General features: G+C 37.5%; 1 protein-coding gene across 1 annotated transcript in view; it reads right to left on the reverse strand.

Moving 5' to 3' along the window:
• Positions 1-18,987: 18,987 nt before the first annotated feature.
• Positions 18,988-22,726, reverse strand: part of LOC115215509 (collagen alpha-1(I) chain) — a 201,845-nt gene continuing 198,106 nt past the window's right edge. Inside the window, exons 61-62 of the mRNA XM_029784672.2 lie at positions 20,387-20,599; positions 18,988-19,233 (exon numbers count right to left, since the gene is read on the reverse strand). Coding sequence (XP_029640532.1) covers positions 19,090-19,233; positions 20,387-20,599 — 357 coding nt within the window. The 3' untranslated portion in view covers positions 18,988-19,089. The remainder of the gene's footprint in view (positions 19,234-20,386; positions 20,600-22,726) is intronic.

Below are 22,726 nucleotides of genomic sequence, written 5' to 3' on the forward strand. Positions count from 1 at the left end.
ATCTTATCTATCTATCTATCTATTCTATCTATCTATCTATCTATCTATCTATCTATCTATCTATCTGTCTGTCTGTTTGTCTATCTATCTATCTATCTATCTATCTGGCCCGGTTGAGTTGCTCGGGGTCTGGTTTGGTCCGGACCTCCAAGTGGAGAAGAACTGGAACGAGATAACGAGTAGGGTGGTCACTCTCGCTCGGCAATGGGCCGAGAGGAAACTGTCCCTAAAAGGTCGAGCGGAGGTGGCGAACACGTACATCGCGTCCGTCATCTACTACCGCCTGACCGTCGTACCTTGTCCCGACCCTACCATCACCAAACTACAACGCATCCTCTTTCGCTTCTTGTGGAAAGGATGCGTCCCGATGGTCAGGCGATCCATTTGCTGTCAACACCCGTTAAAAGGAGGGCTGGGCATGCCGTGGTTGATGATGCGCAGACACGCGCTGAGACTGCGACATCTCTGGCTCTATGTAGACGACGGTGAACAGGTGTGGTCGCCGTTTGTGAGGCACGCTTTCCCGCAGCTCGTCTCCATGAACGAACTGCAGTCGTGGATCAAAAAGAGGCCGAGGAAGGGCGAATGGCACCGCGAGTTGTCGCGTTGCTCTCAAGCAACTATGCCGTCCTGGGTCGACCTTAAGTGACTTCAACACAACCAAAGCATTCTATAGGGGTTAGTGGAGGGGAGGTACGACGACGAGCTCGGGGCGAAACCTGGACGTCGACGAGGAGTACCTGACCCGCCTGTTCGGGACGACTTCGGGCCAGGGCCCATGGACAACTTCCAGAGATCCCTGGCCTGGCAGTGCTACCGAGAAGCGCTACCCGTTCGGGATAAGCTCTACAGACACGGCTCGAGAAACACGGGGCCGACCTGCCCGAGATGCGGTCAGAGCGACGAAAACCGTCTGCACGCACTCGTTCAGTGTCCAACAATTTCCGACCTGTGGGCTTATGTCGAACAACTGCTGTCACGTGTGGGACGAGTCGGTTTATCAGCTGAGTCTATCGTCAATATTGTCACGCCTCCTTCCTTCAAACGGGAAGGAAGAGCTATTTTCATCATCCTTGTGGCTATGGCGAAAGAATGTATCTGGTGGACGCGTCTGAAAGGATTGGAGACAAACACTTTCTCTCTGGTCAATCTCTCATCAACTTCTTCAAGTACCACTTGAAAAGGAAAGTGAGAGTAGAGAGGCAAGTTTTGTCTAGCGAATGTTTTAAAAAAAGATGGGTGATGAATGTAGCAAGAATGGCACGTATGAATGACGAAGCCACCTTGAGCATAGTCCTATGAACCCAGAAATCGAAAACAGAGAGTTGCTTATTTGCAAAAAAAAAAAAAAAAAAAAAAAAAAAAAAGAAATATAAAATGTGACTTCATTGACCGAGGTTACCGTGGTCTTTTCCGCAGGCTGTTCTTTCCACGGGTAAACCTCACCTGTCCTCCCCTTTACACTTCATATTGACATTTCTGTGATACGATCCCTATTGATCATTTTTTTTCCTCTCCCCCCTATTTTTTTTTTTTTTTTTTTTTTTTTTTTAACCCCCCTTATTTTTGTCCTCTTCTCTCCTTTTACGATCCCTTTGATCGAACCTCCCCCTTCCTTTTTTTTTTTTTTTTTTTTTTTTTAATACCTTCAAAAAGAAAAAGCTCTACCTTTAATTTGTTCTATCTGTGTGCAGCCCTGTGTGGCTAATAAAGAAACATATCCTATCTATCTATCTATCTATTTGTTTATCTATCTATCTATCTATTTGTTTATCTATCTATCTACTATCTATCTATCTAATCTATCTATCTATCTTCTATCTCGTCCCTTTTGATCGCAATCTTACATTTTTTATTTTTTTCCACCCTCGAAAAGAAAAGCTCTGCATTTGTATTTGTCCCCTCTGTATTCAGCCCTGTGTGGCTAATAAAAGAAAGTTATCTATCTATCTATCTATCTATCTATCTATCTATCTATCTATCTATCTATCTAGTGATTTACATGAAACGTAAAGATAATATGGATATTATTACATACCTTTTACTAGCGTATTTATTAACACATTCCAACATAGAATTTGTCATGAATTAACATGCACGATTATATAACATTATGTAATAATGTGTTTATGCAACATTGCCACATCTTCAGGTAATATTCCATCTGTATTGGCAGCGAACTGGCAGAAACGTTAGCACGACGGGCGAAATGCTTAGCGGTATTTCGTCTGTCTTTACGTTTTGAGTTCAAATTCTGCCCAGGTCGACTTTGCCTTTCATCCTTTCGGGGTCGATAAATTAAGTACCAGTTACGCACTGGGGTCGATGTTTGTCTGTCCTTGTTTGTCCACTTTGTGTTTAGCCCCTTGTGGGTAGTAAAGAAATAAGTATTTCGTCTGCCGCCACGTTCTGAGTTCAAATTCTGCCGAGGTCGACTTTGCCTTTCATCCTTTCGGGGTCGATAAATTAAGTACCAGTTACGTACTGGGGTCGGTCTAATCGACTGAGTCCCTCCCCCAAAATTTCAGGCCATTGTGCCTAGAGTAGAAAACTATATTCTACTTCCTGAGGGAAGCATAAACTTTACCTTCCATGCCAAATTACTGAATGAGTGCTGTGCTATAGTAAGGGAAATAACTTTGTTGACTTATATTTTGAATCAAGTAGGCTTGTGAGAGTTACTTAACTTCTTTGTCACACAAACTAGCATATGGATTAATTTACTCTTTTTCTCTTTTTTCTCTTTTACTTGTTTCAGTCATTTGACTGCGGCCATGCTGGAGCACCGCCTTTAGTCGATCAAATCGACCCCGGAACTTATTCTTTGTAAGCCCAGTACTTATTCTATCGGTCTCTTTGCCGAACCGCTAAGTGGCGGGGACGTAGACACACCAGCATCGGTTGTCAAGCAATGCTAGGGGCACAACACAGACACACAAACACAACACACACATATATATATATATACATATATACGACAGGCTTCTTTCAGTTTCCGTCTACCAAATCCACTCACAAGGCATTGGTCGGCCCGGGGCTATAGCAGAAGACACTTGCCCAAGATGCCACGCAGTGGGACTGAACCCGCAACCATGTGGTTGGTTAGCAAGCTACTTACCACACAGCCACTCCTTCTTTCATAAAATATATAAAATCAACTAATTTCTCCTTGCTTCTCTCTGTCTCTCTCTCTGTCTCTGTCTCTCTCTCTCTCTCGCGCGCACACACACACATGCTTTCTCCTATGCAATCTCACACTGATCTTTTCAGTTACACATTCGCATACACTCAAACACATACGTGTGTTCATGCCCTTTCACATTCACACACACGCTCTGTTCCCTCCTTCTTTCTTTACTTCCTTCTTCTCTTTTTTCTTTCTTCTATTCCCCCTCCCTCTCTTCCTTCCTTCTTTCTTACTTCCTTCTTCTTTTTTCTTTCTTCTATTCCCCCTCTCTCTTCCTTCCTCTTTCTTTACTTCCTTCTTCTCTTTTTTCTTTCTTCTATTCCCCCTCTCTCTTCCTTCCTTCTTTCTTTACTTCCTTCTTCTCTTTTTTCTTTCTTCTATTCCCCTCTCTCTCTTCCTTCCTTCTTTCTTTACTTCCTTCTTCTCTTTTTTCTTTCTTCTATTCCCCCTCTCTCTCTTCCTTCCTTCTTTCTTTACTTCCTTCTTCTCTTTTTTCTTTCTTCTATTCCCCCTCTCTCTCTTCCTTCCTTCTTTCTTTACTTCCTTCTTCTCTTTTTTCTTTCTTTATATCCCCCCTCTCTCTCTCTCTCTTCCTTCCTTCTTTCTTCTCTCACCCTCTCTCTCCCCTCCCATCTATTCGGCACCATCGGAAAACATCCTTCCCCGACGAAAGATGAACCCCCCTCCCATCCTCTCCAACACACAATTTTCATCATCTTATACTTACTATTATTCACCGGTGCAGATCATCACTAGTTTCTCCAGATCCTAATGTCTATTTGTGAAGTTTTTGGTCGAAATGTCTATTCAACCAGAACACAGAAATGAAATACTATTGATGTAGTTTTACTCCGACTGACTCTGGATCGGATTGGTATATTCCATGCGACATTCCATTGTTCCATAACGGATTGTTATATTTCACATAACAGGCAGGTTATCTGATAGTTCACTGACCACGTTCTGTACATTCTACCTTCCTAATCTGACTGCTGGATTCTTATTTTTTTATTGCCGAAAAATGAGCCAAACATAGAGGGGACAAACAAGGACAGACAAGGGGATTAAGTTGATTACATCGACCCCAGTGCGTAACTGGTACTTAATTTATCGACCCCGAAAGGATGAAAGGCGAAGTCGACCTCGGCGGAAATTGAACTCAGAACGTAGCGGCAGACGAAATACCTATTTCTTTACTACCCGCAAGGGGCTAAACACAGAGAGGAAAACAAGGACAGACAAACGGATTAAGTCGATTATATCGACCCCAGTGCGTAACTGGTACCTCTTTAATCGACCCCGAAAGGATGAAAAGCAAAGTCGACCTCGGCGGAATTTGAACTCAGAACGTAACGGCAGACGAAATACTGCTAAGCATTTCATCCAACGTGCTAACGTTTCTGCCAGCTCGCCGCCTTCTATCTGGCCTTTGTCGTCTAGTTATACCTGGTACAGTATTTACCGTCCATGGTTCGGATTACATGTAACCCTAAGGCTCCATGCATCGAATGAGGCAGACAGACTGTAGCAGAACAACACCTAAGGTTTGCCCAGCGTGAGGCGGGTGGTAGCCGTCCAATGAGAAATGAGGGTCTCTCCTTCCTTTGAAAGCTGTCCTTGGTGTCTAGCTCTAAGCTAATTTGAATGCATGCCAATAACTGGTATCATAGTAGTGAGGTGATACCGTAGTGTCCTCTCCAGAGTGCAGGCCTGGGCAGGTTTTGTATGGGTGACCAACAGTTGTTTGTCCAGTAGGTGTCTTCTCTCCATGTAAATAATCCTTTCTACTATAGGCACAAGGCCTGAAATTTGGGGAAGTGGACTAGTCGATTACATCGACCCCAGTACTCAAGTGGTACTTAATTTATCGACTCCGAAAGGATGAAAGGCAAAGTCGACCTCGACGAAATTTAAACTCGGAATGTAAAGACGGATGAAATACCTATTTCTCTACTATCCACGAGGGGCTAAACACAGAGGGAACAAACAAGGACAGACAAACGGATTACGTCGATTATATTGACCCCAGTGCGTAACTGGTACATATTTAATCGACCCCGAAAGGATGAAAGGCAAAGTCGACCTCGGCGGAATTTGAACTCAGAACGTAGCGGCAGACGAAATACCTATTTCTTTACTACCCACAAGGGGCTAAACACAGAGAGGACAAACAAGGACAGACAAACGGATTAAGTCGATTATATCGACCCCAGTGCGCAACTGGTACTTATTTAATCGACCCCGAAAGGATGAAAGGCAAAGTCAACCTCGGCGGAATTTGAACTCAGAACGTACCGGCAGACGAAATACCGCTAAGCATTTCATCCGGTGTGCTAACGGTTTTGCCAGCTCGCCGCCTTTAGACGGAATAATAATAATCATACAAAGAAGAAAATGCGCCATTTTTTTTTTGTTGCAGTATGGCCTAGTGGTTAGAGCAGTGGACTCGTGGTCGAGGGATCGCAGGTTCGAATCTCAGTCCGGGTGATGTGTGTGTTTATGAGCTCCACACTGCTCCGGCAGAAAGTAATGGCGAACTTCTGCTGGCTTTTTCGCCAAAACTTTCTCTCACTCTTTCCTCCTGCATCTTGCAGCTCACCTGCAACGGACTGGCATCCTGTCCAGGTGGGGAACCTATACACCAAGGAAACCGGGAAACCGGCCCTTATGAGCCAGGTGTGGCTCGAGAAAGAACAAAAAATCAACAAACATTATTACTATCAAATCATTTCATCCTTTGGGTTCGATAAAATAAGTACCAGTTAAGTAATCAACTTACTCCCTTCCTTGAAATTGCGGGCCTTGTGCCAAAATATGAAATCGATATTGTATCTTCTCTAATCTATTATATAAAATCCGTCTGTCTGTCTGTCTGTCTGTCTGTGTGTGTCTTCTAGGATCTCGGGCATCCTCCACCCGATTGCGCTCAAATTTGATATGTAGATACCGACGGTATCAGGGCGTGTATAAGTCTTGAAAAAGTTACAAAAATCGATTCCAGGTGAGAATGCGATCGACAAAGTCGTGGGAACCTGCATTTGTACGCGTAAGTGCATCAGCTGTTGTGATGTACTTACTGGTACTTTAAGCTCTTCTGTTGCATATTTGTGTGAATAAAATCGATTTTCTTTGGAATAGAAAAAAAGTCTATCTTTATTTCTTCTTTTGCTGGTGTCTCAAATTTAGGTTAAATCAGTGTTTCTCAAAGGGGAGGCCTATGGGAAGTTATTTTGTGACAAGTTGTTTTGAGAATATTTGGTTTAAATGTTTGACAACTCAGCACCGTCCATTGGACGGGGGACGTTTTGTTCGTCTTATCTATATTATATTTGAACCAGAATGAATTGTAATCACTAAAGTCACCCCAGTTAAGGTGTGAAGCTGTTGTAATTGAGATATATCACCTGGTGAGATGGTTATTGATGTCAGTGTATACGTGTTTATTATTGTGTATTATGTTAATGTTTCATGTCTCTACATTTTTCTTGTATGTTTTTATTTATTATGTGATACTCTTTCCTCTTTTAGTTGTTTCAGTCATTTGACTGTGGCCATGTTGGAGCACCGCCTTTAGTCGAGCAAAACGACCCCAGAACTTATTCTTTGTAAGCTTAGCACTTATTCTATCGGTCTCTTTTGCCGAACCGCTAAGTTACGGAGACGTAAACACAGCATCAAGCGATGTTGGGGGGACAAACACAGAGACAAACAAACAGACAGACAGACAGATACACACACACACACACACACATACAACGCACGCGTCTTTCAGTTTCCATCTACCAAATCCACTCACAAGGCTTTGGTTGGCCTGAGGCTATAGTAGAAGACACTTGCCCAAGCTGCCACACAGTGGGACTGAACCCAGAACCATGTGGTTGGTAAACGAGCTACTTACCACAGAGCCACTCCTGCACCTATGATCACTATTCTTTTTTTTTTTTTTTTTTTTTCATTTAGTGTAGTTTGTAGTATCTGTGTACTGGATGGATGATTTGAAGAGTGTTATGAGGCCCCCTCCTCTGTGATATGGTCTTCCCAATTTCATAGGAGTATAATTTGAGATTTTAGATATCCTGCATGGTAATTTCTGAAACGTTTCCTGCATGTCTGATGATAATATTTTTTTGTTTTTTGCTCCATAGATCTAATTTATGTTAATACATTTGTTTTGTAGTATTTTTAAATTCTATTTAAAATGTATATGGAATTGTGACTTTAGGAACAATACTTCTGTGTTTTTTTCCATTCTTTCAAGTGTTGTTACTGCCACTGTTTTTGTCTCTATAATATGCAGGTGGCACGTAAAAAACACCCACTACACTCGCGGAGTGGTTGGCGTTAGGAAGGGCATCCAGCCGTAGAAACACTGCCAAATCTGACTGGGCCTGATGAAGCCTTCCGGCTTCACAGACCCCAGTTAAACCGTCCAACCCATGCTAGCATGGAAAACGGACGCTAAATGATGATGATGATGATGATGAATAACATGTATTTATAAAGAGTCTTGTAAATGGTATTGAATGTATTTGTCTGAGTATTTTCATGAACATTTTCAGAAGTTTTTAAAGTTTTTTTCATCCAGAGTCATCACATTTACTGCGTTCTGATCCAACAAACATGACGACTCTGTTTCAATATGTTTCTCTGTGATGAACCGACAGCATTTAAACAGAATTCAGACCATCGCTATCTCACATCTTCTTCTGGCATATATATTCTGGTTGACATTATCCAGCATATTCAGACATTGAGTGACAGTACAATGTTATTTGGAGGAGATTTAACTGATAATAATAGTAGGCTAATTAAAGTATGTAGCAAATCCTTTATAGGGATATTGGTTTATTATGTAAGCAGTGGTCTGCACTACCACTTTCCCATATATATATATATAATTATAACAATAATTATATATATATATATATAATTATAACAATAATTAAGAGTTTAGCAACAAGTTGCTTCACCACATCACATACTGAAAATTTAGAAATAGCAGCCAAAAGACTGCTATTTCTTTTTCTTACAAAATATGTTGACAAAGGAAATGAATTTTTATAATTCTAATCCAGAAACACGTCCATAATTAATCGAAGACTGTTTGATTTCATTATTTTTCTTCTTTTTACCTATGTGAGTTACAAACGTTGTTATCTGTGGAGACGTATTTTGTAGGAAAAAGAAATAGCGGTCTTTTGGCTGCTATTTCTAAATTTTCGGTATGTGGTGAAGCAACTTGTCGCCAAACCCTTAATTATTGTTATAATTATATATCAAAAATACTTTTTGTATAAGTTTTTACCAAATATGGTTCTTTTCCATTCCGAAACTATTTGGTAAAATTTATTAATTTATTAAATTAATAATTCTTTACCCTATATCTATAATGATTATATATATATATATATATATATATTCTCCTTATGGTGCCTATATAGAAATGCATGGATTGTAATATTCTTAAATCAGTAGTCTGTAATTCTACAGCGTACCTATTTATAGTTAAGTACAAGGGTGGGCTAAAAAGCTCATAGACAGACTATGAAAGAGTGATGCTAGAGCTGTGAAATCTAACATGCATTAATTAAACTCTTCTTATTAATAACTGGATTGTTTCTTTTACAGGTAAACTGATATTTCAGAGTTCAAAGAATACTTCAAAAATAACTAGTAGTGGCTGCTCTTAAAAATCGACAAAACTTGGCATTGGGGTGTTATCATGTACCTGCAGAAAAAAGAGTGTAGCCCCCAACGATATTCATACTGATATGGTCGCTACATTAGGGGATGATGCTTCAGCTTTATCAATAGTGCAAAAGTTAACAAGTGAATTTAGAAGGCGAAGAGTGAGTCTTGAAGATGACCCAAGTTCTTGACATCCTACAACTGTAACTACCAAGGAAAACATTGATGATGTTCAACACATGGTGTGGAATAACAGGTGATTGACTATAAAAATAAATATAGCTAATACTATTAACATATCCTGTGAAAGAGTTGAGAATATTCTGCAAAAGGAACTTGGCATGATGGTGGTTTCTGTTCAGTGGGTACCATGTGTTTTGACACCTGATCAAAAGTGTATCAGTCTGATCACATTACGGGGAAAACCTGACATTATTTGAAGCAGACCCAGCTGGTTTCCATGAACATTTCCTCAGGCAGGATAAGTGTTGGGTTCATCACTTTGAGCCAGAGACAAAGAAACAATCCATGTAGTGGAAACACCTCTCCTCACCTGCGCCAAAGTCGTTTCATCTGTAGAGAAGGTGATGTCTTTGGTTTTGGGAGATGCAAAAGACATTGTGTTTATTGAATATCTTCAAAAGAGCCACACCATCAATGGTGAGTACTATGCCAACGTACAGAGGCAGTTACAAAAGGCTATCAAGATCAAAAGCCCAGGAAAATTGGTGAAAGGGGTTTTGTTTCATTAGGACAATACTCCAGCACACAAGTTCTTGGTTTCAATGGCTGCTGTGCGTGACTGTGGCTTTGAACAGATTGATCAGCCTACATATTCTCCTGATTTGGCCCCATCTGACTATCATGTGTTCCTCAACATGGAAAAACATTTGACTGGGAATCAGTATCACATTGATGGTGACATCATATCTGCTGTTGATGACTTTTTTTGCCCAACAAGATGAAAGCTTGTTTGTTAATAAAATCAAGTACTGCAACGCTGATGGAAGAAGTGTATGGACCACAAAGGGGACTATGTTGAAAAATAAACCTTATTTGACTATATTCCATGAAAGTATCTTGGTTAGCTTATGAACTTTTCAGTCAACCCTCATACATTGGAAAGAATTCGTTTTGCATGGGCTTGTACCATTTATATCATGTGGAATTTGGCTTCTCTTTCATGGGGAACCTGTACTTCCCCATGAAACCTGCTTACAACTAGGAGTTCTTCTTACTGTAGTAGACCTGTATAGCCCTAGGGCACCAATATGCAGCTAGATGGATTGGTCTAATCTTACCTCAGGGAATATCTTTCCATTGTATCTTTTACAGATACATGGATGGTATGATTCTAAAAGTGATGATCTATGCTGTCTCATGATACCAATTTGCAACTGGATGTATTGTTGTTAAGTGTCAATGCTAATAAACTGAGAATATGTGACCTTTTGGTTAACCTTATCAAAATATAAAGGGAAACCCTCCTACCTGGTGAGATATATATGGTTGATACTCAGTTTGAACTCCTTTGGGTTGATGTTTATTGATGATCGTTCTGTGGCTGGAAGGTAGGAATGAATTCTAGTTCTAAAATAAGGTATCAAGTGCAGTGTTTCACAGATAGTTTAACAGACTATCTACAGAAAGAATGAAAGGGTGATCCTGATAATGTTCCCTCTGAGCCATGAATGTGTATGTATTAGTCTTGCAATTGGTGTGCAAAAGAGATTAATGTCTTCACAGGAAATTGTATACAAATGAATTAATTCAAGGTAATTGGTAAGGAACTGGCAGGTGTAGTGGGTGGGTTTAGGTAGATGCAATGAAGCACAGATGATAAGTTCAGAAGAGCAGAGACTATTGTAGTAGTGGTAGCAAAGACAAATTGAGGGTACAATATATTGCAAGTTGAAGTATTTTAAAAATATTCTCTTTTCTTTACACGAGAAGGATGAAATTCAAAGATGACCTAGGCAGAGTCTAAACTAAAAACTAAGACTTGTAGAGAAGTACCAAACCATCGGATTCTATTATCCACTGTCAGAAACTCGAATTTGGACCAATTCCTTTTCCTTCTATGTCATCATTCAATAATTTACCGATTTATTGTGAAGAGTGGTAGAAATGATAGGGAGCTAAACTAAGTATTTGGCACTGTTTACTTGCATCTTTCTATGATCTAAGTCCAAATCTGGCAGAATTTGAAAGTAACTTTCAACACCCACAGGTGTAAGGGATGACAAAATACACACCAGGTATATTCTGAATCAATGTCAATTAATTGTATCTAATTAATTGTATCTTTTATCCAAAACAATTCTAAACTTATGCTTAGCCAATAAATCAATGAAATCCCTTTCCGAGGATCCTTTATTTATCTAAGTTTATTCAATTCTGTAAGAAGAAATTTTATAATTACTTCTACCAAATATTTTTCCTTTGATTTTTTGTTCTTCATTACTTATCATATTTTCAAATACTAAAATGTTCTAATGGCATGTTTTGCCTTGCATCTCTCTTAGAGTCATTCACAGGATTATATAATTCAAATATTGCCCATATAATTTCATGCCATATTGATGTCTTTACAATACAAAGCTTGCTCCTTAAACTATGGGTCATGAACCCAAATGGGGCTGCAAAGCAAAATGCTGGGGTCGTGAAAATTAAATTCAAACAATTGAATTTCAGTTTAAATGTTATTTCACAAATGCATATTTAATACCTGGGGCCCTGAAAAATTTCGTGATGAAAAAAGGAGTCATGAATGAAAAAAGTTTAAGAAGTGCTGGTCTATACAATACTGGGTCATATATAGCAATATGCTATGATGTCATATATAGCTAAAACAATTTAGGCCTATATACTATCTGTATTATGTAGGGCTATATATATCTGTGTGTGTGTGTGTGTGTGTGTGTATGATGGTGCATGGCTTGTGAGGTTGTGAGTTCACTTCCCAGACAGGGCCATGTATTGTGTTCTTGAACAAGCCACTGCATTTCATATTACTCCAGTTCACTGGCCCCAAGATGTATCAGCCTTTGCCTCTCTCTTGGACGACATTGGTGCCATTAAGAGGGGGAAATGGTATGCATGGGTGATAGCTGGTCTTCTACAAACAAACTTACTCAGAATTGTGCTTTGGAGGAGAACTTTTGAGGTCCAATCCCGTGGTCATTTGTGACCAAAGGGTGTCTTTACCCCTTGTACAAAATTTATATGTATGCATGTATATACATATACATACATATTTTTATGTGTATGTGTGTGTATATCACTTTCATCTCCGTGTTAAGGGCCACTTTTCCATGGAGTTTATTGAGGCAGGTTTTCTATGGTTAGATTATTTTTCTGTCACCAGCCTACAGCTGTTTCGAAGCAAGGTAAAAGATGATGATATAATATGGGTATATAATATACATAGATAATATGATAAAAAATACTGTTTGTGACCTCAGACCTATATGCTGGCTATAAATGTAGTATATAATAAAATGTGTCTCTCTAATATAGAACTGTAGATATATATCGTCTATTCGATATAGAACTATACATTGTCTGTATGATAAATTAAAAAATACTTTACAGTATTTACACTGTGCAATACAGTTCTTTATAATGTCTGTAAGAAACAGGATTATAGTCTCCATTAAACGCTGGGTCATAAGCTGTTGATATAAGAGTTATGTACTGTTTGTGTATATAGAGGGCTATAAAACATTTTATATAATAAAAGGTTGCAAACACAATATAGTGATATATGCTACAGTAACTCCTCACCATATTGTGGTTCACCTATTGCAGTCTAATATCTAAGCTTTGCATTTATAATAAAATAAATATATACAAATTAGGAAAATAATTAAAGAAAATATAGAGTACAATACTGTTTCTACTTCGCAGATTTTCACCTATCGCGGGGGGCTTTAGATTCAAATTTTGGTACAAGGCTTCCAAGTTTGGAGAAGGAAGTAAGTTAATTATATTAACCCCACTGATTAACTGGTATCTATTTTATCGACCCCACCCCCGAAAAGATGAAAGTCGACCTCGGCAGAATTTGAACTTTGGACGTAAAGACGGATGAAATGCCACTAAGCATTTTGCCCAGTGTGCTAATGATTCTGCCAGCTCATGCCCTATACACACATATATACTTATATATTACTGTTAGCTTTTATAATGGGGTCCAGTTGAATCTAACGCAGTGTAAAATAGAAAAACATTTTTTAAAAAATTCCTCTTTGGCTAAAGTCAATAAAAGTAGGGACAATGATTTTTTTTGCCATAAATCCAGCCATGACATCTGATAGACATTGGGCAGCTGTTCTTTATTTTTGTTTTTATGTTTCATTATTTGTTTCAATGTTTTGTCACGAAATGGTGCAGCTTTAATTCCATTGTAGTTTAGACAATAAAATACAAAGTGTTTGAAATATTTGTACAACAATTTTGTTTGCGTTATTCTTGATGTTTATATATTACAATATATACTCTTTTACTCTTTTACTTGTTTCAGTCATTTGACTGCGGCCATGCTGGAGCACCGCCTTTAATCGAGCAACTCGACCCTGGGACTTATTCTTTTGCAGCCCAGTACTTATTCTATCGGACTCTTTTGCTGAACCGCTAAGTGATGGGGACGTAAACACACCAGCATCAGTTGTCAAGCAATGCTTGGGGGACAAACACAGACACACAAACACACACACATACACATATATATATACATATATACGACAGGCTTCTTTCAGTTTCCATCTACCAAATCCACTCACAAGGCTTTGGTTGGCCTGAGGCTATAGTAGAAGACACTTGCCCAAGGTGCCACGCAGTGGGACTGAACCCGGAACCATGTGGTTGGTAAACAAGCTACTTACCACACAGCCACTCCTGTAATATATATATATATATATATATATTACAAAGATATATATATGGTAATTTTGAGAAGGACTGAGAGAGCAATGGTGAGAGAAATGTGTGGGGGTGAAGCTGTTTGATAAGAGGAGGACTAAGGATTTGATGGGAATGTTGGGGTTGGAGGAATTGGTGGAATGGTTGGCGAGGGCAAATGGAGTGAGGTGGTATGGGCATGTGTTGAGGAGGGATGAAGAACATGTTCTGAGGAGGTTGATTGTGTTTGAGGTAAATGGAGCGTGAAAGTGAGGTAGACTGAGGAAAAGGTGGAGGGGACAGGTGGAGGGGACAGGTGGAGGAGCAGATTGGGAAGGTTGGTTTGAAAAAAGAGGACACCCAAAACCAGGCAAGATGGCGAGATAATGTGAGGGCGGTTGCTTATGACATCGAGGTAGATCCGGCAACCCCCATTAATGGGATCAAAACCCGATTTAAAACACTGGATGATGATGATGATGATGATGATGATGATATACTGTCCATATAATACGGGTATATATGCCATTCATATAAGGCCCCTATGTTGTACATATATGGACTGCATTTATACAATTTAGGCCCATATATTCTTTAAGTAATATAGGGCTATGCATTGTTAATGTAATATAAGGTTATAATTGTCTGTACAATACAAGTTTATACATTGTTCATCTAATATAGAGCTATATACTATCCTTACAGGCTATATACAATCTATATAGCTCACAAATAGACACCAACCATACACTCTAAGACTATATATTCTTTATAATATAGGACAGGACCAAGCACAGTCTATACAACGGAGTAATTTACTCTTTATGTAATACGCAGACATATACTGGTACATACATACTGGGTTATATACTATCTATATAAAATGGATATACACTGCTCATAGAATATAGGGATATATACTATAAATACATGTACAGGCGTGGCTGTGTGGTAAGATTAATGCTTCCCAACCACCATTGTTCCAGGTTCAGTCTCACTGCGGGGCACCTTGGCAAGTGTCTTCTACTATAGCCTTAAGCTGACTAATGTCTTGTGAATGGGTTTGGCAGATGGAAACTGAAAGAAGCTTGTTGTATATATGTATGTGTGTGTCTTCGTGTCTGTATTTGCTTGCTGCCACCATTGCTTGACAACTGATGCTGGTGTATTTATGTCCCTGTAACTTAGCGGTTTGGCAAAAGAGACCAATAGAATAAGTACTAGGCCTACAAAGAATAAAACTAAAACTCTTTAAGGCAGTGCTCCAGCATGGCTGCAGTCAAATAACTGAAATAAGTAAAAGAATAAAAGGCAAATAAAAGATTACTCCCCATACCAGATCATACACTGTTTTTTTTTTACAGTACAAGGTTATACACTGGGGGGGGGGAGCATATAATTATGGGGGGGGGGGCATATAATTACTAGGGCCATATAATTACTGAGTCAAATGGCAGGGGTGGCTGTGTGGTAAGTAGCTTGCTTACCAACTACATGATTCTGGGCTCATTCCCACCGCGTGGCACCTTTGGCAAGTGTCTTCTACTATAACCTCAGGCCGACCAAAGCCTTGTGAGTGGATTTCATAGATGGAAACTGAAAGAAGCCCATCGTATATATGTATATATATATATATATATATGTATGTGTGTGTATATGTTTGTGCATCTGTGTTTGTCCCCCCAATATCGCTTGACAACCCATGGTGGTGTGTTTACATTCCCGTAACTTAGCGGTTTGGCAAAAGAGACCATTAGAATAAGTACTAGGCTTACAAAGAATAAGTCCTGAGGTCGATTTCTTCAACTAAAGGTGGTGCTTCAGTATGGCCACAGTCAAGTGACTGAAACAAGTAAAAGAGTGAAAGAGTATAATATAGGGCCATATAATTACTGGGAACCATATAATTACTAGTGGCCATATAATTACTGGTGGGGGGTTATTTAATAACTGGGGGCCATATAAGTACTGTATAATATTGGGTTGTATAATTACTGAGTCATTTACTTCTTTGTATCAATACAAGTCACTGTACTCACTATATAAAGCAGGGTCATATGAAACATTTAGTTAGTCTTATGAAAGTATAAGGTGGTTGAGGTCATCCAAACTGGTGAAATACATGTGACTGACATTCCATTTGAACTTCTTCATGTTGCAGTTTGTTGATAGTGATTGTACAGTTGGCAATCAGTTCATTTTTTGCACAAGGCTTCATGCTGTCTATATAGTAAGGGAGTTTATATTATTAATGCAATCAGAAAAATTGTTGAAAGGGCTTTCATCAATTAAAAGGAATGAATGACTGAAAGCATAGTCTAAATTTTTATCACATCCAATATGGGACTGTGAGTTATTAATTAAGAATAATATATGTAATGATGACAAAATCCCATCTCCTTGTAGGAAGAGAGAAGCTAAATTTTAAAAAATACCCAAATTCATTTAGAAATAGTTTTTTACCCAATTAAACTTTGTCTAGTATCCTCAGAGAATTAAGTTACTATATAAACATTATTGCATCACCCAAAGACCTTTGGGTTTCTTGTGTCTTCTTCTTTCTTTTCTTTTCTACAGAATATGAAGCTGTTGTTGTTGTTGTAGTTGTTACTGTCTAATCTTGATAAAGCATATTTATGATCAAAGACTATGATCATTGCAAGGCTTTGCATATCCGGGGTTATATTGTCCTATATGTCACCCCTCCTTTTTCAAAGTGGTAGGATGTGAATTTAGCTCTATTGTTAGCTGGTCAAGGAACAATATAGAAGTTCTCTTATTTTTGCTTAAAAAAAGAAGTAATTGTACGTGTGAGGGATCAGCTGTTTTTATCAGCTGAAAGGAAGATTGGCTAGGAACTGAATAATTAGAAACTGTTTGTTCTTTACTAATTGCCGGTAGCTTCGTCAACTCATGTACCAAACCCCTTTTTTAATCACTTAGTCTGTTCTGTGCAAGACTGGTAGGAGAAAGTTTCCCCAAAGTAGAGACCTGACCTGGGATACTTGCAATAGATGAGAGCCCTGTAGAGTCACCCTAAGGTCAGATATCTTAAAACAAGGCCTCCATATAGTTTCTGGCAGATTTCACTTAGATTTTGGTCAGCTTAAGGGTTTGGTTAATGAAACTTGCCCCTTAAATGCTGTGCAAAAGAATTGAACCTGACACCATGTAACTGTAAAGTCCATCCATTTTCTTCTGGGAGTAGAGTCGTCAGGCATCTCCTCCATTGGGTTGTATCAGTAGCAACCATCATCACACTTTCTGGCGGGTTTCCCTAGCAGGACCAACTACGACAACAGATATTATCAAGCCATCTTGTTGTTGGTTTATCCTTAGGTCTCCTACAGATCGACTCATCTTCAAGAATCCATCTTGCAATTCCTTCCTGTGGCATTCTAATTGCATACCTGTAGTAGCAAAGATGTGATTCGCAATGCAGAGAGAAGTAATGACTTGACCAGGAAAGACGTCCTGATCTCCAAACTACACATCCTGTGATGCGAACCCCTTGAATACACACTGCCCTTATGACTCAAATAACTTCTACCGTGTACCTCCCCACAACCATGTGATTTGTTACCATGGTAACTACATATTCTACATGTTATTTAGTTTAAGGCAGGAATTAATTGCAGAATAAAAAGAAATTCCAAATAAAAAATAACTTCTTTTATTTTGCCAAATCATCTATATTCAATTCACGTTATTTATCAGATTTTGCTTTTCTGATGACTCGGTCACCTTGTTTTTGTAGTTGTTGGTGATGCTGGTGTGGCCAATGTTATTTATTCTTTCCTCTGGCTAGTAAATTCTGATGTGACATGACACACATACGCACACTTACATATACACACAGATATGTATACATACATATATATATATACATACATACATACATAGATACATATATATATATACATACATACATGCATATATATATATATATATATATATATACATATATAAATATATGTATATATATATATATATACATACATATATAAATATATGTATATATATATATATATATATACACACACACACATATATACACAATCACATAAACACACACACATATATATGTATGCATGTGTGTGTATATATATATATATATATATATATTATATACATACATATGTACACCCCATATGTGTATGTATATATACATATGTACACACATATATGTATGCTTGTATGTGTATGTATATATATACATACATATATAAATACATATATATACATATATATATATATATATATATATATATATATATATATATATATATACACATCCATGCATACATATATGTGTGTATATATATATATATATATATATGTTATATATATTATATATATTTATACACACACACACACATACATATATATATATATATACAGATATATATATATATATACATATATGCACATATATATATATATATAATGCAATAGAAAAAATTTAAACAAAGTAATAATGAAAAAAAACAAACAAACAAGCAAAACAGAAAAGAATTATAGATCAGAGAAAGAGAGAGAGAGAGAAACCCAGCTTTGCTAGTTGGGTAATCGTTTAATTTCTTTCTTAATCAACTTGGTTCTTTACGATAGAAGAATTTTACAACTCGAAAAAAAAAAAAAATAGAAGGAAAAATGTCTTATAGTTACAAAAAAAATAATGATTTTATAATAATGATTTCATAATCTAATGGAAACATTTTCTTTTTTATTTGTGTTATTTTCTATAAAATCGAAGTCTTCATGGCTTTTGGGAGAAATTAAGGAAACACTAAATCTAGCATCACGAGAATTGTTAGTATTTTGTTTCTTGATTGTAAATTTTTTCTTTTTCTTTTTCTTTTTTCACCACAGAAGCATAATAAACAAATGTGAGGCTTAACATACACATACACACACATACAACAACAACAAAAAAACAACAACAACAACAACAACAAAGAAACACCAACATAGTGGGAACACAGCTAAATGTTTTCGATGTTAGACTGGTCAGCCATTTTGTTCACGGAGGGTGCAACTGTCTTCATTGAAAAAACTGAAAGCCTTTTTTGGAGGCAGTTAACTGGTTTTTTTATTAACGCTCCTTGAATATAAATTCTCTGTACAAAAATTATTTATAAACAGTTGTGGTACTCAGCCTGGTGATCATTGTTAACAGTGATTGTTTCTCTTTTTTTTTTTTTTTTTTTCAAAAAAAAAATACAAACAAAAACAAAAACAAACAAAACCAGACTGTGTGTTGGAACGAAATCCCATGCGAAAAAAAAGGAAATGGGTGGGGAGTAAAGAATTTAGCTAAAGCAGACAGGTCCAGCTTCAAATCCAAACTGTTGCCAAGGTTCACCGTAATCTTTTGGCATAAAATCTACAATTGGTAGCCAATTCAATTTGTGAGTGCGAATCTCAAACATTGTATACGTGTTTGTCCGGTGGCTCTGTAAAAGAGGGGAAAAGAAGGTAAAAAGAAGAAAAAAAAAAAAGGAAGAAAGTGAATTAATTATTCTGTTCGATTGTTCTTTAAAAACGATAAAACAAACAAAAATAAGAAAGTATGACAAAGAACGGAAATAGAGAGGTTTAGAATGGCAATGAAAGGGCTTTGACAAACCTAGGTGATTGGTTGATTGGTCAAATGATTAATCCAGCAATTGATTAGTTAATTGGTTCACCAATTGACTGATAATACTAAGGAAAGAAGTGAAATAGGACCAGTGCATGTGTTTAATATTGGTATCATGACCCACCCATGATACAACAAAATACGTTTCAGCAGCTGTCAGGAAAGCTGAGTGGCTTAGGGTACTACATTCAGGTCACAGTCATGTCTTTCTAGCATGGGTTCAAATTCTGATTCTGACAAGTAATTTTCACAAGTGCAAGAATAACTGTGTTGTTAAGAAACTTGCTTTGAAATCACATGGTTTTGGGTTCAATTCTACAACATGGCACTTTAGGTAAAGTATTGTCTACAATAGCCCAGGGTTGACCAATGCCTTGTGAGTGAATTCGGTACATGAAAACTATGTAGAAGCCTGTCGTGCGCATATAGCTTGCTTAGCCAGTGGGGTGGCGTAATTTCAAGGCTAAAACAATGTGAAGTGCATTGTGACCAGCGATGTGTAGCAACATCTGATAGCTTGGTCGGTCCCGGTGGTGGTGATATATATATATATATATGTATACACACACACACAGACAAGCAGGAAATAAATAGACACTTTTAAGTTTCAAAATTTCTGATCTAAGCATCTTAATATGTTTTCAGTGGTGTAAAATTTACAATGTAATTGTTCTTTTTCATTCCAGGTGCAATTATATTAAACATTTGTAAAGAGTAACCATGCCACGCACAAAAAATTCAGCACAACTGTCAAATTTTCAAAGAGGTCGTATTGTTGGGTAATCTGAGGCTGGTCTTAGTGAAAAATTGCTAAAGAATCTTCAAACTCCTCTTGCTACTGTTAATAGAATTATAGTGCAATTCAAAAGCCAAGGAAAAGAATCAACAGAAACTCACAAAACAAAAGATAGGCATAAATATAGAGAAGTTCCACCCCACCACACACAAACATTAATTATTCAACTTACCTTGCAGCCATCAAACGGCACTGCACTACCTACAAGATCTCTCGACTCAAACTCATGCGCGCTGCTTCCTAGTAGAGTCAGCGCGTGTTCAAATCCTTGAGAATCCTGGTCATACCAGGCCGCAGAATTCGAGCAGAAGTAAGTGAAGCGTTGTGTAACAAAGTTGCTGTTTAATCGCAAGAGACCTAATTGTACATGGGAACTGTATTCAATCTGGTGGAAAGAAAAAGAATTCATACAAATATATATATATATGCACATGCAAATATATAAATATATGTGTGTATGTGTGTATATATATATGCATGTGTGTGTATTTATATATATATATATTATATATATATATAATATATATATATACATATATATATATACATATATATATTATATATAATATATATATATTATATATATATATATATATATATGTATATATATATATATATGTATATATATATATATATATATATATATATATATATTATATATATATTATATAATATATATATATATATATTATATATATATATATGTATATATATATATATATATATATATATATATACCTCATAACGATGTGTATAGACATAATATAGTTTAATACTGATGTTTTCTAATGAAGACACAAGAGCCACAAATTTTATAGTGTAATGCAGTTAATTAAATGAATTGTACTTATTGACTGGTAGTTGTTATTTTGGGTTAGTTAATCAAAAGCAGAAGCAGGAATGACAAAATCAACTTTAATAGGAATCGAACTTATAAACATAAAAAGATCTTTGTTTATACAGAACTCAGTATATCTAGCCTTCTATCAATTCTATCATTTCACTGTTAATTTTATAGTTTAAACATTGTCAAGTGGAGGCACATGGCCTAGTGGTTAGAGCAGCTGACTAATGGTTGAGGAATCACGGGTTCGAATCTCAGACTGGGTGATGTGTGTGTTTATGAGCGAAACACCTAAGCTCCATGTGGCTCCGGCAGAAGGTAATGGTGAACTTCTGCTGACTCTTTCGCCACAACTTTCTCTCACTCTTTCCTCCTGCATCTTGCAGCTCACCTGTGATGGACCAGTATCCCATCCAAGTGGGGAACCTATACGCCAAGGAAACCGGGAAACTGACTCTATGAGCCAGGCATGGCTTGAGAACGAACAAACAACAAACATTGTCAAAAGGTAAAATCAAAAATTGGGAATACTGCTTTTGCAAATCTTATGAGTGTTCTGAGACAAAGATTTGGTTGTGTGGAATAAAGATTGCTTTGCCAGTATATAGTTTTAAATCAGATTCCACTATGTGACACACTGAATGGGTATTTGTCACTGAAGCCATGTGAGGAAAATTTGAGTGAAAAAATTTGTGTGGCTGCTCATTGGAAGGATCTTTCCAGGCCTTGGATGGCAGATCTAGATTATTCATCTCGTTTAATACAATCATTTGATGTTTAAGTACTTCTAGCAGTGGTAAGAGCATCAGACTTGCAATCACAAGGTAGTGAGTTCAATTTCTGGACTGGGCTGTGTGTTGTGTTCTTGAGCAAAACATTTTATTTCACATTGCTCCAGTTCACTCAGCTGTAGAAAGGAGCTGCAATGTCATCACTGGTGCCAAGCTGTATCAGTGTTTGCCTTTCCCTTGGACAACATCGGTAGTAGGGAGAGGGGAGGCCAGTAGGCATGGGCGACTGCTGGTCTTCCATAAACAACCTTGTCTGGACTTGTGCCTTTGGAGGGTAACTTTCTAGGTGCAATCCCATGGTCATTCATGACCAATGGGGGTCTTTACTCTTTATTCTATTGGAAGAATTCAGATCAGGCTATAAGCCCAAAGATAACTTTCTATTCCTCTTACCAGTCTTAGAGGCCTACAGAGCTAAGTTACTCTTAGTTAGAACCATGTGTATTAGCTAACTATCAGGTCATCTCATACATTCTGTCCGAATTTTTGATAAAAAAAACAAGTGATTAAATGTTATATTTAATTGTAATTTAATCACTAAAGTACTTTCCCTGATTATCTATAACTTACTTCCATCTATTTACAAGCTTTTTAATCTCATCAATGTAAAACTCTTTTGGTTTCAAAGCAAAGAACTCGGAAATGTCAGTTTCGACTTCCTCCTGGCTTGCGAAAGTTATGTCCCCCAAATGATTCTGTAAACTATGAAACAAATGGTAGTCTGAAGGAGCAAGGTCGGGAGAATAAGGTGGATAAGGAATTTTTTCCCAACTAAGCTCTTCGATCTTCTGTGATGTGATCTTTGCAGTGTGGGGTCATGCATTGTCCTGATGAAACATCACTCCATTTTGATTCACTAAAGTGGGTCTTTTTTTCT

Source organism: Octopus sinensis, linkage group LG9 (assembly GCF_006345805.1).
Source record: "Octopus sinensis linkage group LG9, ASM634580v1, whole genome shotgun sequence".
Taxonomy (NCBI): domain Eukaryota; kingdom Metazoa; phylum Mollusca; class Cephalopoda; order Octopoda; family Octopodidae; genus Octopus; species Octopus sinensis.